General features: G+C 65.3%; 1 protein-coding gene across 1 annotated transcript in view; it reads left to right on the top strand.

The window, feature by feature from the left end:
- The window catches only part of LOC102463239 (sodium-dependent proline transporter-like), a 28,357-nt gene that overhangs the window by 9,286 nt on the left and 4,234 nt on the right, over positions 1-14,837 (top strand). The window contains 11 exon segments of the mRNA XM_075919697.1: positions 3,826-3,957; positions 5,886-6,034; positions 6,639-6,688; positions 7,380-7,518; positions 10,625-10,759; positions 10,913-11,016; positions 11,309-11,433; positions 11,885-11,997; positions 12,340-12,474; positions 12,801-12,900; positions 13,315-13,433. Coding sequence (XP_075775812.1) covers positions 3,826-3,957; positions 5,886-6,034; positions 6,639-6,688; positions 7,380-7,518; positions 10,625-10,759; positions 10,913-11,016; positions 11,309-11,433; positions 11,885-11,997; positions 12,340-12,474; positions 12,801-12,900; positions 13,315-13,433 — 1,301 coding nt within the window.

Here is a 14,837-nt window from a genome sequence, read left to right as displayed (position 1 = left end):
GAGGTCCCAGGTTCAAATGTGGTTACATTTGCTCTTGGGATCAGCCTGACACAGGTTCCAACGTGTGTTGAGGCCTCTCTGTGGGGTTCTTGCCTGACCTCATCTCTGGCTTTAAAAGGAGCAGCCCATCCTGCCACATCAATTAGCCGTGCCCGTGGGGAGCGCTAAGAAAGGGCGGTTCTGGCCCTTACCTCATGATGCAAGCGTCCCTGCAGGGCAGGGCTAATCCCTTCCACAATGCACACACAGAAGGGGAAACCAGGGCTGGCTGGCTGGCATGGGAGGAGCTTGGAACCAGTCCCCTCACTGGATCGGGTCTGAGCCAGCCTTCCTGGTGCACCTGAGAGCTGTAGGTTTCAGCTAGCAAGGCCGCTCCTCACGGTGACTGCCAGGGAGAACAGGGTCTGGAACAGACAGGCCCATGACAGGGGGAGGAAATATCTCTTACCGGACCCACGTCTGCTGGCGCGAGGGAAGCTTTTGCACTCACACACGGCTCTCCTCTGTATCTCTGGAAAGCTTGCCTCTCTCTCCAGCCAACGTTGGTCTACTAAGAGGTATCCCCTTCCCCCCCCCCCCCCCCCCCCGCCTTCTCTCTACTATCCTGGGACCAACGCAGCTACGGTAACGTTGCAGACCGTTCGTTCGGATTCCCTGCATGAAACTTGGGGCTGAGCTCTCCTCCTGCCTTAAACAGGAGGCAGGGTCAGTGCCGGGCCTGGCTTAGACGGGGAGATGGCCGGGGGACCTTCAGGGTGCCTCGGAACAGCAGTGTTGTGGAGAAGGGCCATTCTGTGCTGTCATGCAGCTACTGTCTGTGCTGTTGGATCCTGGGAGAGATGTGCAGCCCAGTGCTTACCTGCCCGTGTGCATTAGAGGCTGGAGACGGGAGTTAGCCCTCTCCGTACCAGGGGCGTGAAAACTGAGCCAGCCGTTAGGGGGCCCTGAGGGCAGGCGCAGCGCCAGGAAGGGGCGGTGGGGAGGAAGCCGAAGGGGACGGGAAGCCAGAGGAGAGGTGTGAGCCAAGCCAGGAGATTTCCACGCCAGAGGAGGCCGCAGGGGCCGGGGAGGGGAGCAAAGAACGGGAGCTAGCGGTAAGAATAGACGGGGGTCTAGCTCTCAGTCCTCATGCGGCCCTGTCTTCCAGGGCAAGATGAATGGCCTATTGTGGGGGACACTGTGGCTTCATTCACCGCTGCGCAGATGGAACCGTGAGAGCATCCTTCTTGCTCGAGCTCTCCCGGGAGCCGCGTTCTGGGCAGACTTCCTCTTTGAAGCCATGCCGCTGCCGTCTGCGCGGCAACACGGGCGCCCCTCACCGGCCCAAGTGGGCGGGACCAACGGGGAAGTGCTTTGCATCCCTATTTAACCAGGGGTGTCAAATCCCGTTCAACCAGTTAACCAGGTAAACGTTCTGTTCAACCAGTTAACCGCTCTGACGTGGCGGGCGGGCCGTTCCAGTTCACCACAACCGGTACGGGTGTTGCTTACTGGTTACCCGGTTAACCATTCACCACCCTCATTTTAACTTGCGACGCTGGGTATGCGTGTTCGCCACAAGATGTCCCTGCGGGCTGTCCGAAGTCGGTGACTTAGCGCCTTTCAGGAGCTAAGTAGGTCGGTGCACAGTACGGGCAGATGCGTTTTCAGCACTCGGGCTCCGTATTGAACCAGGCGCATGTGCTCGCATTTCAGGACATCATTAGCATGGCTGGACCTTGCTCCTGCCCGCGTCTCTGCAGTGTCGGTGGTTGAAGGGTCGTCAGCGTGATGGCTTGGCAGTGCTGCTTATGCAGTTGGCTGGAATGGGCCACCCGGGGGCAGGGGAATTGAGTGGCCAGGTGTTTATGGGAGCCACTGTCTTCTCCGGGATGGAGTGTGTCAGACCCACGCGTGTGTGTAGCAATAATTCCCCCTGTCCCACATCTCAAGTAGAGGAACTAGTGGTAGCAGCCTGGGTGAGCCTGTGAGGGCCTGGGTCTCTTGGGGCACCCCGGCCGTGGCCTCGGTTTCCTAAAGCCCCCGGAGTGGTTCAGCGGATGCCTGTGAGTGTCTGTGCTGCGGGCTGCAGACTGTAATGGTAGCCCTGCAGGAGCCTAGAGCTCTGTCCCCTCCTTCCATTCCAGCTACAACTGACTTCACTTAAGTCCAGAGAATTTCTGGCTTCCAGGGCGGGAAAGGCCCCCTGGGTTTGAAAAGCTCCCCGTGGGTTGTGGGTTTTGCCGCCCTCTGACAGCCAATTAAGTGTCTGTCGCTAAAGCCCAGGGGGAGATTCCTCTCGCAGGGAAGCAGCAGAGCCCGGCCTGTTGTCCGGGATCTGAGCGGGCCTGGCTGCCGCATGCCAGGCGACTTCGGGCCTGGGGATGGTCATGGAGAGGGAGCGGTGCCGTGTTTCGAGGGTTGCTGCTCAGTCTGGAATCGCACGGTGGTCGCTCAGCTTTGCAAAGGTCTTCTCCACCTCCCCCCTCATGTTCCTTCATCCGTGGGAAATACCCGGTGTCCAGTGACAGGGTGGGCCAGCTCCAGAGCTGACAGAGGAGCGTTCCCTCACCCAGGTGACATGTTCGACGGAAAGGATCCTGTTTGGGGACAAAGTCTCTGCTTTGCCATGTAGAACGGCTGTGATAGACCGGGCCGGTCTGGGCACAGCTGAGGGCGTCCGCTCAGGGCAAATTGCTCAAATTCGGGGCTCCTTACAGCCCCGGACTGGCGGCCCTTCCCAGGTAGGCCACAAACTAGTCGCGCAGAGCGCTTCTGCTGCCTGCCTGGCCAGCCTGAAGCCTCACGAGCAAAACCCCTCCGACACTCCAGCGCTCTCCGTGCCCCAAACAGCCCCGGGCCTGCCCCCAGGAGAGGGGTTTTAGGACCCAATCTCACCCACCCTGAACAAGTTCTGTCTGGTTCCAAGAAACCAGCCACAGATCCCAGGTCAATTTACCCTCTGGACCTCACCCACAATCACGCTGAGCCAATCCTTTAGCATCTAAAATCGAAGGCTGTGGCTAAAATCGAAGATCCCTTATTCCTGATTTTAAAGAGGAATAAGGGATCTTCCGGAAAAGGGTTTATTTTTATATGTGTGCTAATCCCAGCTCTGCTGTTGGCTGCCAGAGCCATCTCTTCCTTCTCTGTGCCTCAGTTTACCCATTAGTAAAATGAGATGCTGACCTACCGTGCAGGAGGGGTGCTGGCGGTAGTTAGAACGGGTAAGGTGATGTTACGTGAGTGCTGGGATTTTGGAAGCAGAGCCCCTGTGTGGGTGGGGTTTCATGTTGCGCTGTCAGGCTGCCTTTCATTCCCCAACAGGATCCTTTCTCGATGGCAGGGAAAGTGCTCTAGTCGTCAGTGCCGGGGGCTCTGCCGGAAGCAGCAAGGTGGGGCCGGATGGCTGGTGTTCAGCGGGCTCAGAGCTCGCTCTGCCGCACGCCTCGGCCTCTCAAACCCGACACGCGATTCCCCAGCACCTTCCTGATGGAGGGGCAAAGCAGGAAGGTGCCCTGTGCTGAGGCTGCCAGCAGCTGGGCTGAATGTGTCGCCTCTGCTCCGGGTTTCCCAGCCACCAGCTGGCGGGCAGGTGTTCTGCTCCGGCCCCGGCGCTCCCGCCAGCTGCGAGCTCCTGGGCAGCACGGTCTCTGCTCTGCCGCCTCTCTGCCTACAAGAGAGGAGCTGTCCCGCTCGCCCCACAGGGAGCCTGGGCGCTGCCTGGCAATCACCACAGCAGAGGCACGTGCTGGTACTGCCCCGCCCGGCTGTGGCTGAGCCCCTGAGTTCTTGCCTGGTCCCAACCCAGCGTCTTGCTCACCGAGGCTGTTGGCTCCTCCCCAGGGGTGTTCCTGATCCCGTACTTCGTCATGCTGCTCTTCACCGGCCTGCCCCTCTTCCTGCTGGAGCTGAGCCTCGGCCAGTACGGCGCCGCGGGGCCCATCACCGTCTGGAAGTGCTGCCCGCTGCTGAAAGGTGAGTCTGTGCCTGGCCCAGCGGCCCGCTGCCCTGTGTGGAGAGCCGGCCACTGTACGTCTCGCCTCCCCCCGCCACGGCTGGCCCCTAGACACGCCATCTCCCTCTGGCACCAAGGTCCTTGGCTTGCTCTCGGCCTGGTCTCCCCTTCCGGGCCTGGGCTAGGTTCATCCACTCCCCCAGCTGTGTCTGCGGGGTGCGCGGAAATGCCTCCAGCTGCTCTGCCAAGCCAGCGCCCTCCCCATGGGCCACATCACAACCCCCCCGCACCCGCTCCCTGGAGGATTTCAAAGCACTAAGAATCTGCTCTCAGGAGTCCCCTGGTGGGAGCATCTCTGTCGTCTCCATCTCCCGGCCCGGCCCGGCCTGGCCTCCTAGGCGTAGGGCTGCCGGGTGTCCGGTTTTGAACCGGACAGTCTAGTATTGGAGCTGCCTGTTCGGGAAACACACGGAGTAAATGGAACTGTCGGGTGTTTTCTCAGGACGATGGACTGTCGATTGTGAGGTCAGGTCACGTGTGTCCGGTATTTTTGTTGAAACCATCTGGCAGCCCTACCGAGCCGTACCCGGCCCGGCAGCTCCCACTGAAATCCACAGGGCCGTGGGCAGCTGGCAACGTCAGGCTCTGGGACCTGGTCTGACAGGACTGGGAGCAGCTTCCTGGCCTGGCCATGAGCCGCCAGAGCCTCCTTCCTGCTCGAGTGGCTGCCAAGGGCTCCGGGTCTCCGGCTCAGCCCGCAGGGCGATCGCACTCGGCCAGATTGTCGACTCCCCAGCCCGCCTCCGCCAGACCCTACAGCCCCTGCCGGGAGGGGGAGCTTTACCAGGAGGCTGCCCTAAGGCTTAGCCCTCCCTCAAGCCTCTCCTCCGTCAGCCACCGTCCTAGACCAGCCAAACCCACCGGGCCTCCGCTTTCAAGCAGCAGGTCCCTGCGCCGGCCCCAGGACAGTCGGTGTGGGGGTGTTAGGGAAGGTGCTGAGCTCAGCTGGGTGTGTCCCCGGCTCCCTCTGCTCCCCTCCTGGGGTTCAGCCCTACAGCTTCCCCCTCTGGCCTGGGACCCTGCAGCCCGCCTGCCTGTAATGCGCCGGATATGTCAGTGGCAATGGGGGCGAGCGGAGCTCAGAACAGGCTGCTGGGCTGCCCCTCGTCCAGAGTGCAGGGCCCACCTGCTCTGCCGGGAGTGGGTCAGGAGGGGAGGGTGTGGATGGGGGTAAAGGCGCCAGCCTTAGGGGGATGGAGAAAGAAAAGGGCTGGTGGGCTGAGCCCCCTGACGAGAGGGATCCGGCTGTGAGACGCCCTGCCCCGTCACTGGGCCTGCAGACTCACTGGAGAGAACTGGGGGGGCACCGGAGCTCCCGGGCGGGCCTCCCCCAGCGCCCGCATGCTGCAAGTTGTTGGCTCTGTGTCAGGGACAGCGGCGAGCCTCGCGGTGTTGTGTTCGGATCAGAAAGCCCCGTCTTCCCCCAGCCTCCCACGCCAGCGCCGGCCCGTCACCGCGAGATCCGCTACGCTGCCCGTCTGCCTCCCCCTCCCCCCGGGGCTCCAGTTACGCCGCCTCTCGGCAGCCTTCGGCCTGCTGTGCCGTGTCCGGCCGGTGCCTAGCCCAGCAGGGCCGGGCCTGGGTGTAAGTCGTGCTCCCTGCTGCGTGTGCTGTCTCCCGTCGCTGGTAGTGTGGAACCGCCAGGGCCCCGTGCCCCTCGTGATCATCGGCGCAGGCCAGACCCGTGGCCCTTGCCTGTCTGATCTCCCCGGTGTCGCAGGATGGAAGTGGGCGCGCCTGGGGCAGCGGGCAGGTCTCTCCAGCGCACACGCAGCACCGAGCGCAGGGGGAACGCCCGGAGCCTGGAGGCGCTCGCGCAGTTACGAGGCGGCGCATCTGCAGGGTCAGGTTCGACGCCTCTGCACCTTTCTCCCTCCCCGCCCCGCAGGGATCGGCGTGGGCATGCTGCTCGTCTCCTCGCTGGTGTCGCTCTACTACAACGTCATCATCGCCTGGACCTTCTACTACCTGGGCATGTCCTTCCAGAGCCCCCTGCCCTGGTCCTGCGCTGCCCCCCGCAACGCCCCCCTCTGCCAGGTCTGCCTCCTTCCTGCCGGGGCGGGCTGGCTTCTCCCCCTCCGAGGGGCAGCTGGGCATGGCACTCTTCCAGCACGCTGCGGGGGTGGCGAGGCGGGGAACCAGGGCCTTGGCATGCAAGGCGGCTGGGTCCGGGGTGCCGGCTGCAGGGCAGGGCTGGCCAGCGATGGTGCGAGGATGCTGCCGCACACAGTGTGGCCGTTTGGGGACGTGAAGGTCACCCCGAGCGCGTCCCTTAGACCCTCCCTCCCTGGGTGCCTGGCTGCCGTCTTTCTGGTTGCCAAGGCGATGGAGCTGCTCAGCCCTGTTCCTCACCTGCCCAGTGGGGGTCTCTGGCCTGGCGGGCCCCACCAACGCCCAGCCCTGGGGCAGGTCGGGGAAGAGAAGGAGCAGGCTGTGATGGGCAGGGTGGAGGCCAAACCAAGAGGTGCCCATTAGCGAACACTGGGCCTGATCAGAGGCCCCGCGGGTGCAGCAGCTGCAAGCAGGCCTCGGCGATGCCCTCGTGGGGGCTGCTGGCAGCAGGAGCAGGGAGAGGAAGCTAGCTGGGGGCTGCTGCTGCAGCGTGGCGGAGCTGGTGACCAGCCTGCCCTATGTCTTGCAGAACACCTCAGGGAACTCCAGTCGGTTCAGTGCCAGCGAGGCCTTCTGGAAGTGAGTGGGCGCCTTACGGTCTGTATGTCTGAGACTGACTCACTGCCCTTCCCAGCCTGCCTGGAGCTCGCCCGTGCACTCCTGCGGGAGCTCAAACTGAATCGGTGGGGAGCCTTCCCCATCTCCGTTCACTGAGCGGCTGCCTCTGCCAGCCACGCTCTCGGCAGCAGGGGGCGCCACAGCCAGCGAGGTGCTCAGATAAGGGCCAGGAAGGACTTCATGGCAGGAAACAGTTGCACCAAGGGAATCCCTGTGTGGAGCTGTGGAACTCACTGCCACAGGACACATGAAGCATGAGAGAATAGCCCCTGGCCAGGAGAGATTTGCAGGGGCACAGGGTTGCAGCCATACACGCCTCTCCTGGCTGAGTTTAGAGGAAGCTTCCCCTGCAATACTGCCATGTCGCTGTGCTGTCAGCATCGTCCTCAGCAGCTCACACAGGGGCCAGATCCCTGCCCCAAGCTGCTCAAGACTAGGTGCTGGCCACACACCCAGTGTAGATCTGTGTGGTGGGCAGGAAGGGGCTGCGGTAGGTGGGAAGCTGTTGCCGCCGCAGGAGGCAGAGGGATCTGGTAGAGGGCACGGCGGCAGGTTTTAACACCCGCTTCATAGCCCCCGCACTGCGGTGACCCCGCAGGAGGGAGGCAGCTCTGTGTTCCCTGCCTCCCTAACGTGGTGTTGTGCCCTGCAGCGAGCAGGTGCTGGGGGTCACACACAGCTCTGGCCTCGACGACCCGGGCCCGGTGAGGTGGCCGCTCGCAATATGTTTGATGGTCGCCTGGATCGTTATCTTCCTGTGCATGTTAAAAGGCATCCGCAGCTCGGGCAAGGTGAGCGGGACTGCCGCAGAGCAGTGGAAGGGAGGGGAGCCTCGTGCGCTGGCCAGGCGAGGCGGAGGGGGTCTTTGGTCACTGTCTAGGGGGCCTTCAAAGCGGTAAATGCCCCTAGAAGCTTGGGAAAAGGGCACAGCCCCTGCTCAGTTTTATGGGGGGAAACTGAGGCATGGATTGAGACATCGGGGTCACCCAGCGCAGGGCCACCCTTGCTCTGACCATTACACAGCACTGCCTTTCCACAGTCCAGTCGGTGTTCAGCTGGGGCTCTCTTGTGAGTTCCTGCTAGGCTCCCTGACCTGGAGGGGTCCCGGGTGTCGGCTGGGGCAGATGGGGTAAGAGGTGGATCTGCTGAGTGAAGGCTGGAGAGAGGCCGGGGCTGCTCTGCCAATCTCACCCCTTCGCCCGTCAGCGTGTCCCGCGGTCCCCCCGCCCCAGGATCCTACTCTGCGAGGCCGGCACTGGGCAGGGTTTCTGGGCTTCCCAGCACTGCACGTAACTTGGGGGGGCTACACATTGATTGGGGAGCAAAAGAGCTAAAAAAGGCTACAGGCAAAGTGCTCTTCTCCTCCCACCCTGGGTGTTGTGGCCGTGCAAGGAGGATGTGTAAAGAGTCGGTGTTGTGGCCGTGCAGGGCAGGTGTGTAAGGGTGTGTGCTGTGGCTGTGCAGGGGGAGTGTGTTGGGGTGTGTGCGGTGGCTGTGCAGGGCGGGCGTGTAAGGGTGCATGCTGTGGCCGTGCAGGGCGCGTGTGTAAGGGTGTGTGCGATGCCCACGCAGGGCGCGTGTAAGGGTGTGTGCTGTGGCCATGCAGGGCAGCTGTGAAAGGGTGCGTGTGGGGCAGGCGTGTAAGGGTGCGTGAGGTGGCTGTGCGGGGCGCGTGTTTAAGGGTGTGTGCGGTGACTGTGCAGGGCGGGCGTGTAAGGGTGCGTGCGGTGGCCGTGCAGGGCGCGTGTGTAACGGTGTGTGCGGTAGCCATGCGGGGCGCGTGTGTAAGGGTGTGTGCAGTGACCGTGCAGGGCGGGCATGTAAGGGTGCGTGCGGTGGCCATGCGGGGCGCGTGTGTAAGGGTGCGTGCGGTGGCCGTGCGGGGCGCGTGTGTAAGGGTGCGTGCGGTGGCCGTGCGGGGCACGTGTGTAAGGGTGCGTGCGGTGGCCGTGCGGGGCGCGTGTGTAAGGGTGCGTGCGGTGGCCGTGCGGGGTGCGTGTAAGGGTGCGTGCGGTGGCCGTGCGGGGCGGGCGTGTAAGGGTGCGTGAGGTGGCCGTGTGGGGCGCGTGTTTAAGGGTGTGTGAGGTGGCCGTGTGGGGCGCGTGTGTAAGGGTGCGTGCAGTGGCCGTGCAGGGCGGGCCTGTAAAGGTGCGTGCGGTGGCCGTGCGGGGCGGGTGTGTAAGGGTGCGTGCGGTGGCCGTGCGGGGCGCGCGTGTAAGGGTGCGTGCGGTGGCCGTGCGGGGCGTGTATGTAAGGGTGCATGCGGTGGCCGTGCAGGGTGCGTGTGTAAGGGTGCGTGCAGTGGCCGTGCGGGGCGCGTGTGTAAGGGTGTGTGCGGTGGCCGTGCGGGGCGCGTGTGTAAGGGTGCGTGCGGTGGCCGTGCGGGGCGCGTGTGTAAGGGTGCGTGCGGTGGCCATGCAGGACGGGCCTGTAAAGGTGCGTGCAGTGGCCGTGCGGGGCACCTGTGTAAGGGTGCGTGCGGTGGCCGTGCGGGGCGCGTGTGTAAGGGTGCGTGCGGTGGCCGTGCGGGGCGCGTCTGTAAGGGTGCGTGCGGTGGCCGTGCGGGGCGCGTGTGTAAGGGTGCCTGCGGTGGCCGTGCGGGGCGCGTGTGTAAGGGTGCCTGCGGTGGCCGTGCGGGGCGCGTGTGTAAGGGTGCGTGCAGTGGCCGTGCGGGGCGCGTGTGTAAGGCTGCGTGCGGTGGCCGTGCGGGGCGCGTGTGTAAGGCTGCGTGCGGTGGCCGTGCGGGGCGCGTGTGTAAGGCTGCGTGCGGTGGCCGTGCGGGGCGCGTGTGTAAGGCTGCGTGCGGTGGCCGTGCGGGGCGCGTGTGTAAGGGTGCGTGCGGTGGCCGTGCGGGGCGGGCGTGTAAGGGTGCGTGCGGTGGCCGTGCGGGGCGCGGGTGTAAGGGTGCGTGCGGTGGCCGTGCGGGGCGCGGGTGTAAGGGTGCGTGCGGTGGCCGTGCGGGGCGCGTGTGTAAGGGTGCGTGCGGTGGCCGTGCGGGGCGGGCGTGTAAGGGTGCGTGCGGTGGCCGTGCGGGGCGCGTGTGTAAGGCTGCGTGCGGTAGCCGTGCGGGGCGCGTGTGTAAGGCTGCGTGCGGTGGCCGTGCGGGGCGCGTGTGTAAGGGTGCGTGCGGTGGCCGTGCGGGGCGCGTGTGTAAGGGTGCGTGCGGTGGCCGTGCGGGGCGCGTGTGTAAGGGTGCGTGCGGTGGCCGTGCGGGGCGCGTGTGTAAGGGTGCCTGCGGTGGCCGTGCGGGGCGCGTGTGTAAGGGTGCCTGCGGTGGCCGTGCGGGGCGCGTGTGTAAGGCTGCGTGCGGTGGCCGTGCGGGGCGCGTGTGTAAGGGTGCGTGCGGTGGCCGTGCGGGGCGCGTGTGTAAGGGTGCGTGCGGTGGCCGTGCGGGGCGCGTGTGTAAGGGTGCGTGCGGTGGCCGTGCGGGGTGCGTGTGTGAGGGTGCGTGCGGTGGCCGTGCGGGGCGCGTGTGTAAGGGTGCGTGCGGTGGCCGTGCGGGGCGCGTGTGTGAGGGTGCGTGCGGTGGCCGTGCGGGGCGCGTGTGTGAGGGTGCGTGCGGTGGCCGTGCGGGGCGCGTGTGTAAGGGTGCGTGCGGTGGCCGTGCGGGGCGCGTGTGTAAGGGTGCGTGCGGTGGCCGTGTGGGGCGCGTGTGTAAGGGTGCGTGCGGTGGCCGTGCGGGGCGCGTGTGTAAGGGTGCGTGCGGTGGCCGTGTGGGGCGCGTGTGTAAGGGTGCGTGCGGTGGCCGTGCGGGGCGCGTGTGTGAGGGTGCGTGCGGTGGCCGTGCGGGGCGCGTGTGTAAGGGTGCGTGCGGTGGCCGTGCGGGGCGCGTGTGTAAGGGTGCGTGCGGTGGCCGTGCGGGGCGCGTGTGTAAGGGTGCGTGCGGTGGCCGTGCAGGTTGTGTATTTCACAGCGACGTTCCCGTACCTGGTCATCCTTGTGCTGATCATCCGCGGAGCCACGCTGGAGGGATCCATCGACGGCGTCCGCTTCTACCTCTCCTCAGACTGGAGCCGGCTGCAGAGCGCCCAGGTACCCGGGCTCCCTGCCCCCGAGAGCCACGTGGTCCGGGGAGCGTGTGCTTCCGCTGTGTGTGCGGCCGGAGGGGCGAGGCGGAGCCCACAGCTCTCCCTTGGGTGCCGGGTCGGGGGGAAGGGCCCACTCCCAGCCGGCGTCTCCCCGCAGGTGTGGAACGACGCGGCCTCGCAGATCTTCTACTCGCTGGGCATCGGCTTCGGGGGGCTGCTCTCCATGGCCTCCTACAACAAGTTCGACAACAACGTGATCCGGTGAGCGGGCGGGGCAGGGGTGCGAGGCATCCGGCCCCAAGTGGCCCTGCCTGTGCCTCGGGGGAGGAGGCGCAGGGGGGGGAGACCACCGGGGTCTGTGCTCGTCCTGGAGCTAGAACGTGGGGCCTCCCTTGGGGCGGGGCGGGGAGCCAGCTTGGCGGCTGCCCTTAGTGGGCCCACTGGGGTCCCGCCTGCGGGGGGGCGGCTTGGCGGGGTGAGCGCCTCCTCGCAGGCCCGGGGGCAGCCCAGGCTCCGGCTTCATCCCCACCCTCTCCCGCCCTGCTGCCCACAGGGACACCCTGGTGATCGCTATTGGGAACTGCTGCACCAGCTTCTTCGCTGGATTCGCCATCTTCTCCATCCTGGGCCACATGGCCTGGCGGAAGAGAGTGCCGGTGGGGGAGGTCGCCGACTCAGGTACGGGCTGGCTCCCTCCTGCCTGGTGTAGCCACCCCCTGGGCACCCGTCCAGCCCAATCCCGTGCCCACCCCAGTGCGAGGCGAGGGGGGCTCTCCAGGTCAGGCCAGCTGGGCTGGGGGCTGCTAAGGGTCCGGGGGCCCCTGGTCGGGCACCTGGTCCCGGGTGTAGGCGCTTCGCGTTGGACACCGGTTTGAAACGTGGCCTTTAACACGTGGGCAAAACGGGGCTCCGGGGACGATTCAGGCCCTCGGGGCAACCCCGCAGGGCACGGCTGGGGCATCCGATGTGCCCCGGCACCAGCCAGCCCTTCGCGAATCCATCCCAGCCCCCTGCTCGCGTTCCCTGGGGCACCGGCTCTACTTGGGGTAGAAACACGCTGGCCAGGAGTGCCCCCTGCTGGGCTGAGCATGGCACTGCCCGGGTCCTCCCGTTCTCCTCCTCCCCCCAGGGCCCGGGCTGGCCTTCGTGGCCTACCCAGAAGCTCTCGCTCTGCTGCCGGGCTCTGCCTTCTGGTCCGTCCTCTTCTTCCTGATGCTGTTCACGCTGGGAGTGGACACCCTGGTGGGTATAAGCCAGGCAGCCGGTCGTCGCACGCCCCTGCCCTTCACTGCTGGCGTCCCCGGGCTCCCTGCACGCCGTGCTCCTTGCATGGGGTGGGGCTAAGGTGTGGGGTGCTCCTTGGGGAGGGGGTGGAAACGCAAGATGCTCCTTGCGGGGGTGGGGTGCTCCTTGCCGGCTCCCCCAGGGGCTCAGCCCCCGTGATGGGCAGGGTGCTCCCCTGCGTCCCTTGGCCCTGGGGTGCGGGGTGGGCCCAGCAGGGCGCCGGGACAGGGAGCGCACGTCCGAGACCCACAGTGACCCGCGGGCAGGTGCCCGGGCTGCCTGACGCCGTCTCTGCCCCAGTTCGGCAACATGGAGGGGATCACCACGGCCGTGCTGGACGAGTTCCCAGCCCTGCGGGACTGGAGGCGGAAAACCCTCTTCCTGGGGGCGCTGTGCTTCACCTTCTACCTGCTCGGCCTGCTGCTCATCACCGAGGTAGGGCGGCGGCAGGGCGCTGGCTGGCAGGGCCAACTTGCCCGCCCCGTGCCCGGGCCCCACGACTGCCGGCTTGGTCGGCGCCTCCCCCCACGGGGGTTATTCCACCCTCACGTCCCAGGGGCTTGTTCTCAACCCCTGTGCCGCAGCAGCTGCTGGCGGGCGGGCGCCGGGAGGCCGCGCCTGTTGTCTCCACTGGCCATGTGCGGAGTGGGAGGCCTCCGGCTGCAGGCAGCAGGGTAGGGGGCGGAGCGGCTGCCATGCTGGGCTGCTCCTCGGGCACGGCCGGTGCGGTGCCCAGCTGGGTGTTAACGTGTCACTCACAGGGCGGCATTTACTGGTTCACCCTCATCGACGCCTACAGCACCAGCTTCGGCCTCATCATCATCGCCCTCTTCATGTGCGTCGGCATCGCTTTCTTCTACGGTGAGCCTGCCCGCCCCCAAAATGCAGCCACCTCTGGGGCGCCACACACAACACCGCCGCTCCCCCCCGTCCCAGACCATCAGCTGGCTCGGTGCTCTGCAGTGCGCAGAGGAAACTGGTCCCTGGCCACTCCCGCCGGAGGGCAGTGCGTTTCCTCCCGAGGGCCAGGCCCCAGGGCTGCCTCCAGAAACCAGCGGCGCTCTAGACCTGCTGACCTGGAGTTCTCATGAGCCGTTCTGCAGCCCCGGGGCCCGGGCAGTTGTGCCGTCCGAGCCCTGCCCCAGCCTGGCCCTCTGTGGCGGGACGCTCCCTAGGGTGCTGCCGGGGCCATCTGTCTGGCTGCGTTCGTGGCTCCCCCATCCTGATTCGGGGAGGGGGACCCTGGCAGAGCCAAACTTCCTTCGTCTGTCTCAGGAGTGAACCAGTTCTGCCAGGACATCGTGGACATGATCTGCCGGTGCCCGCCGTGGTGCAGCAAGTTGGTGCTCTACTTCAAGGCCTGCTGGGTCTTCATCACGCCGTGCCTGCTGCTGGTAGGTCCCGGCCCTGCGCCCAGCTCACAGCACTGCCAGCCCCGGGGGGAACGGATTCCAAATACCCCCAGGCCAGGGCCGGACTCCCCGGCGCAGCACCACTGCCCTGGTGGCCGCAGCCTGCGCAGTACAACCCTGGTGCCGCGCCGCATGGGGGCCCGGTGGGCACCGCCCTGCACGGACACAGTTGGTACCTGCCTCTGCAGAACCGAGCCGCTCCGCCCGTGGGCTCCTGCGGCTCATTAGCTAGTGGGGCTGCTCCCTGTGTTAGCCGGTTCCATCCTGCCCTGAGCACTGAGGGGCCCTGCAGCCCGTCCGCAGCCAGACGAGACTCAGCAGGTTTATGGCTTCTCCGGGACACAGCGCAGAGCAGACTTGTCAGCACAGGAACCAGAAGCTGCCAGGACCATCCATCTTGGGAAGAGGGGGGCCCCAGAGCCCTGGCCCCATCTCTACCCCCCAAGCCAGCCAGACTCCCTCACACCCCCAGCAGCCTACCTCTGTCTCCAGCCTCGCCTCCCCTTTGGTCACCTTGCCACACCCCGCCCAGGCTCGGGTTACAGGGAGCCTGGCCTTTGTGTGTGTGACCGGCTGAGCATCCTCCCTCAGTGAGTCACACCCGAAATGCCCATCCCCTGCTAGACAGTAGAGCAGTGCCCAGGGAAACTGAGGCACACGTAGGGGCTTGCGACAGGACAGTAGAACTCACATGCAGCAGAACAAGGCAAACAGAGCGAGCACCATCCCCACGGCATCACAGACACGGCAGTGGGGGCCCACAGAAGTATCCCAAAGCCGCCTCTCTCCAGGCTTTGGGAAAAACCTTCCCCCCCAAATCTTAACAACCTAGATTTTGGGGATTAAAAACTCCGCTGCCAGCACCCAAGTAATAATAAAGAAACCAGGGAGGGACCACCTGGGAAATCTCACCCCCTACAATAAAACCAGGACACACAAATTAACCACTGCCAGGTGAATAAAAGAAAAGAGAAAGAACTTTTATTGTCACCCCAATATTCCTGTTGCCAGCACCACGCCTAGAGGGAACAGTCACAAAGGAAAATACTCCTGGAGAGGGACCCACCGCGGGCCGAGAACTTAGTTACAAATGAGAGCAGGGCCCATTTCTAAAGGCACAGACGTCAGATTCCCAACCCATAAAACAACGAAAGGGAACGTTACCCTGCGCACAGGAGAGCGAAGAGCCTGTTCTTGGAGGGAGACGTTCTGCCTGAGAAACTCCCCACAGACAAAGGAGGGAAACCCCAAATTCCCAGTTTGAAATTCCTACCTACATTCCTATTGGCCAACTCTACCTGGGTTAGGTATGTTAACCCCTTAGTCCCCAGGCTGCTGGCTACCCCCATGATCATGACAAGGGGGTGCGGGTGGTTGCTCTCCTGC

The sequence above is a fragment of the Pelodiscus sinensis genome, chromosome 1, assembly GCF_049634645.1.
Source record: "Pelodiscus sinensis isolate JC-2024 chromosome 1, ASM4963464v1, whole genome shotgun sequence".
Taxonomy (NCBI): Eukaryota; Metazoa; Chordata; order Testudines; family Trionychidae; genus Pelodiscus; species Pelodiscus sinensis.
The sequence above is the reverse complement of the archived record's forward strand: the minus strand, read 5'-3'. Positions and strand labels throughout refer to the sequence as shown.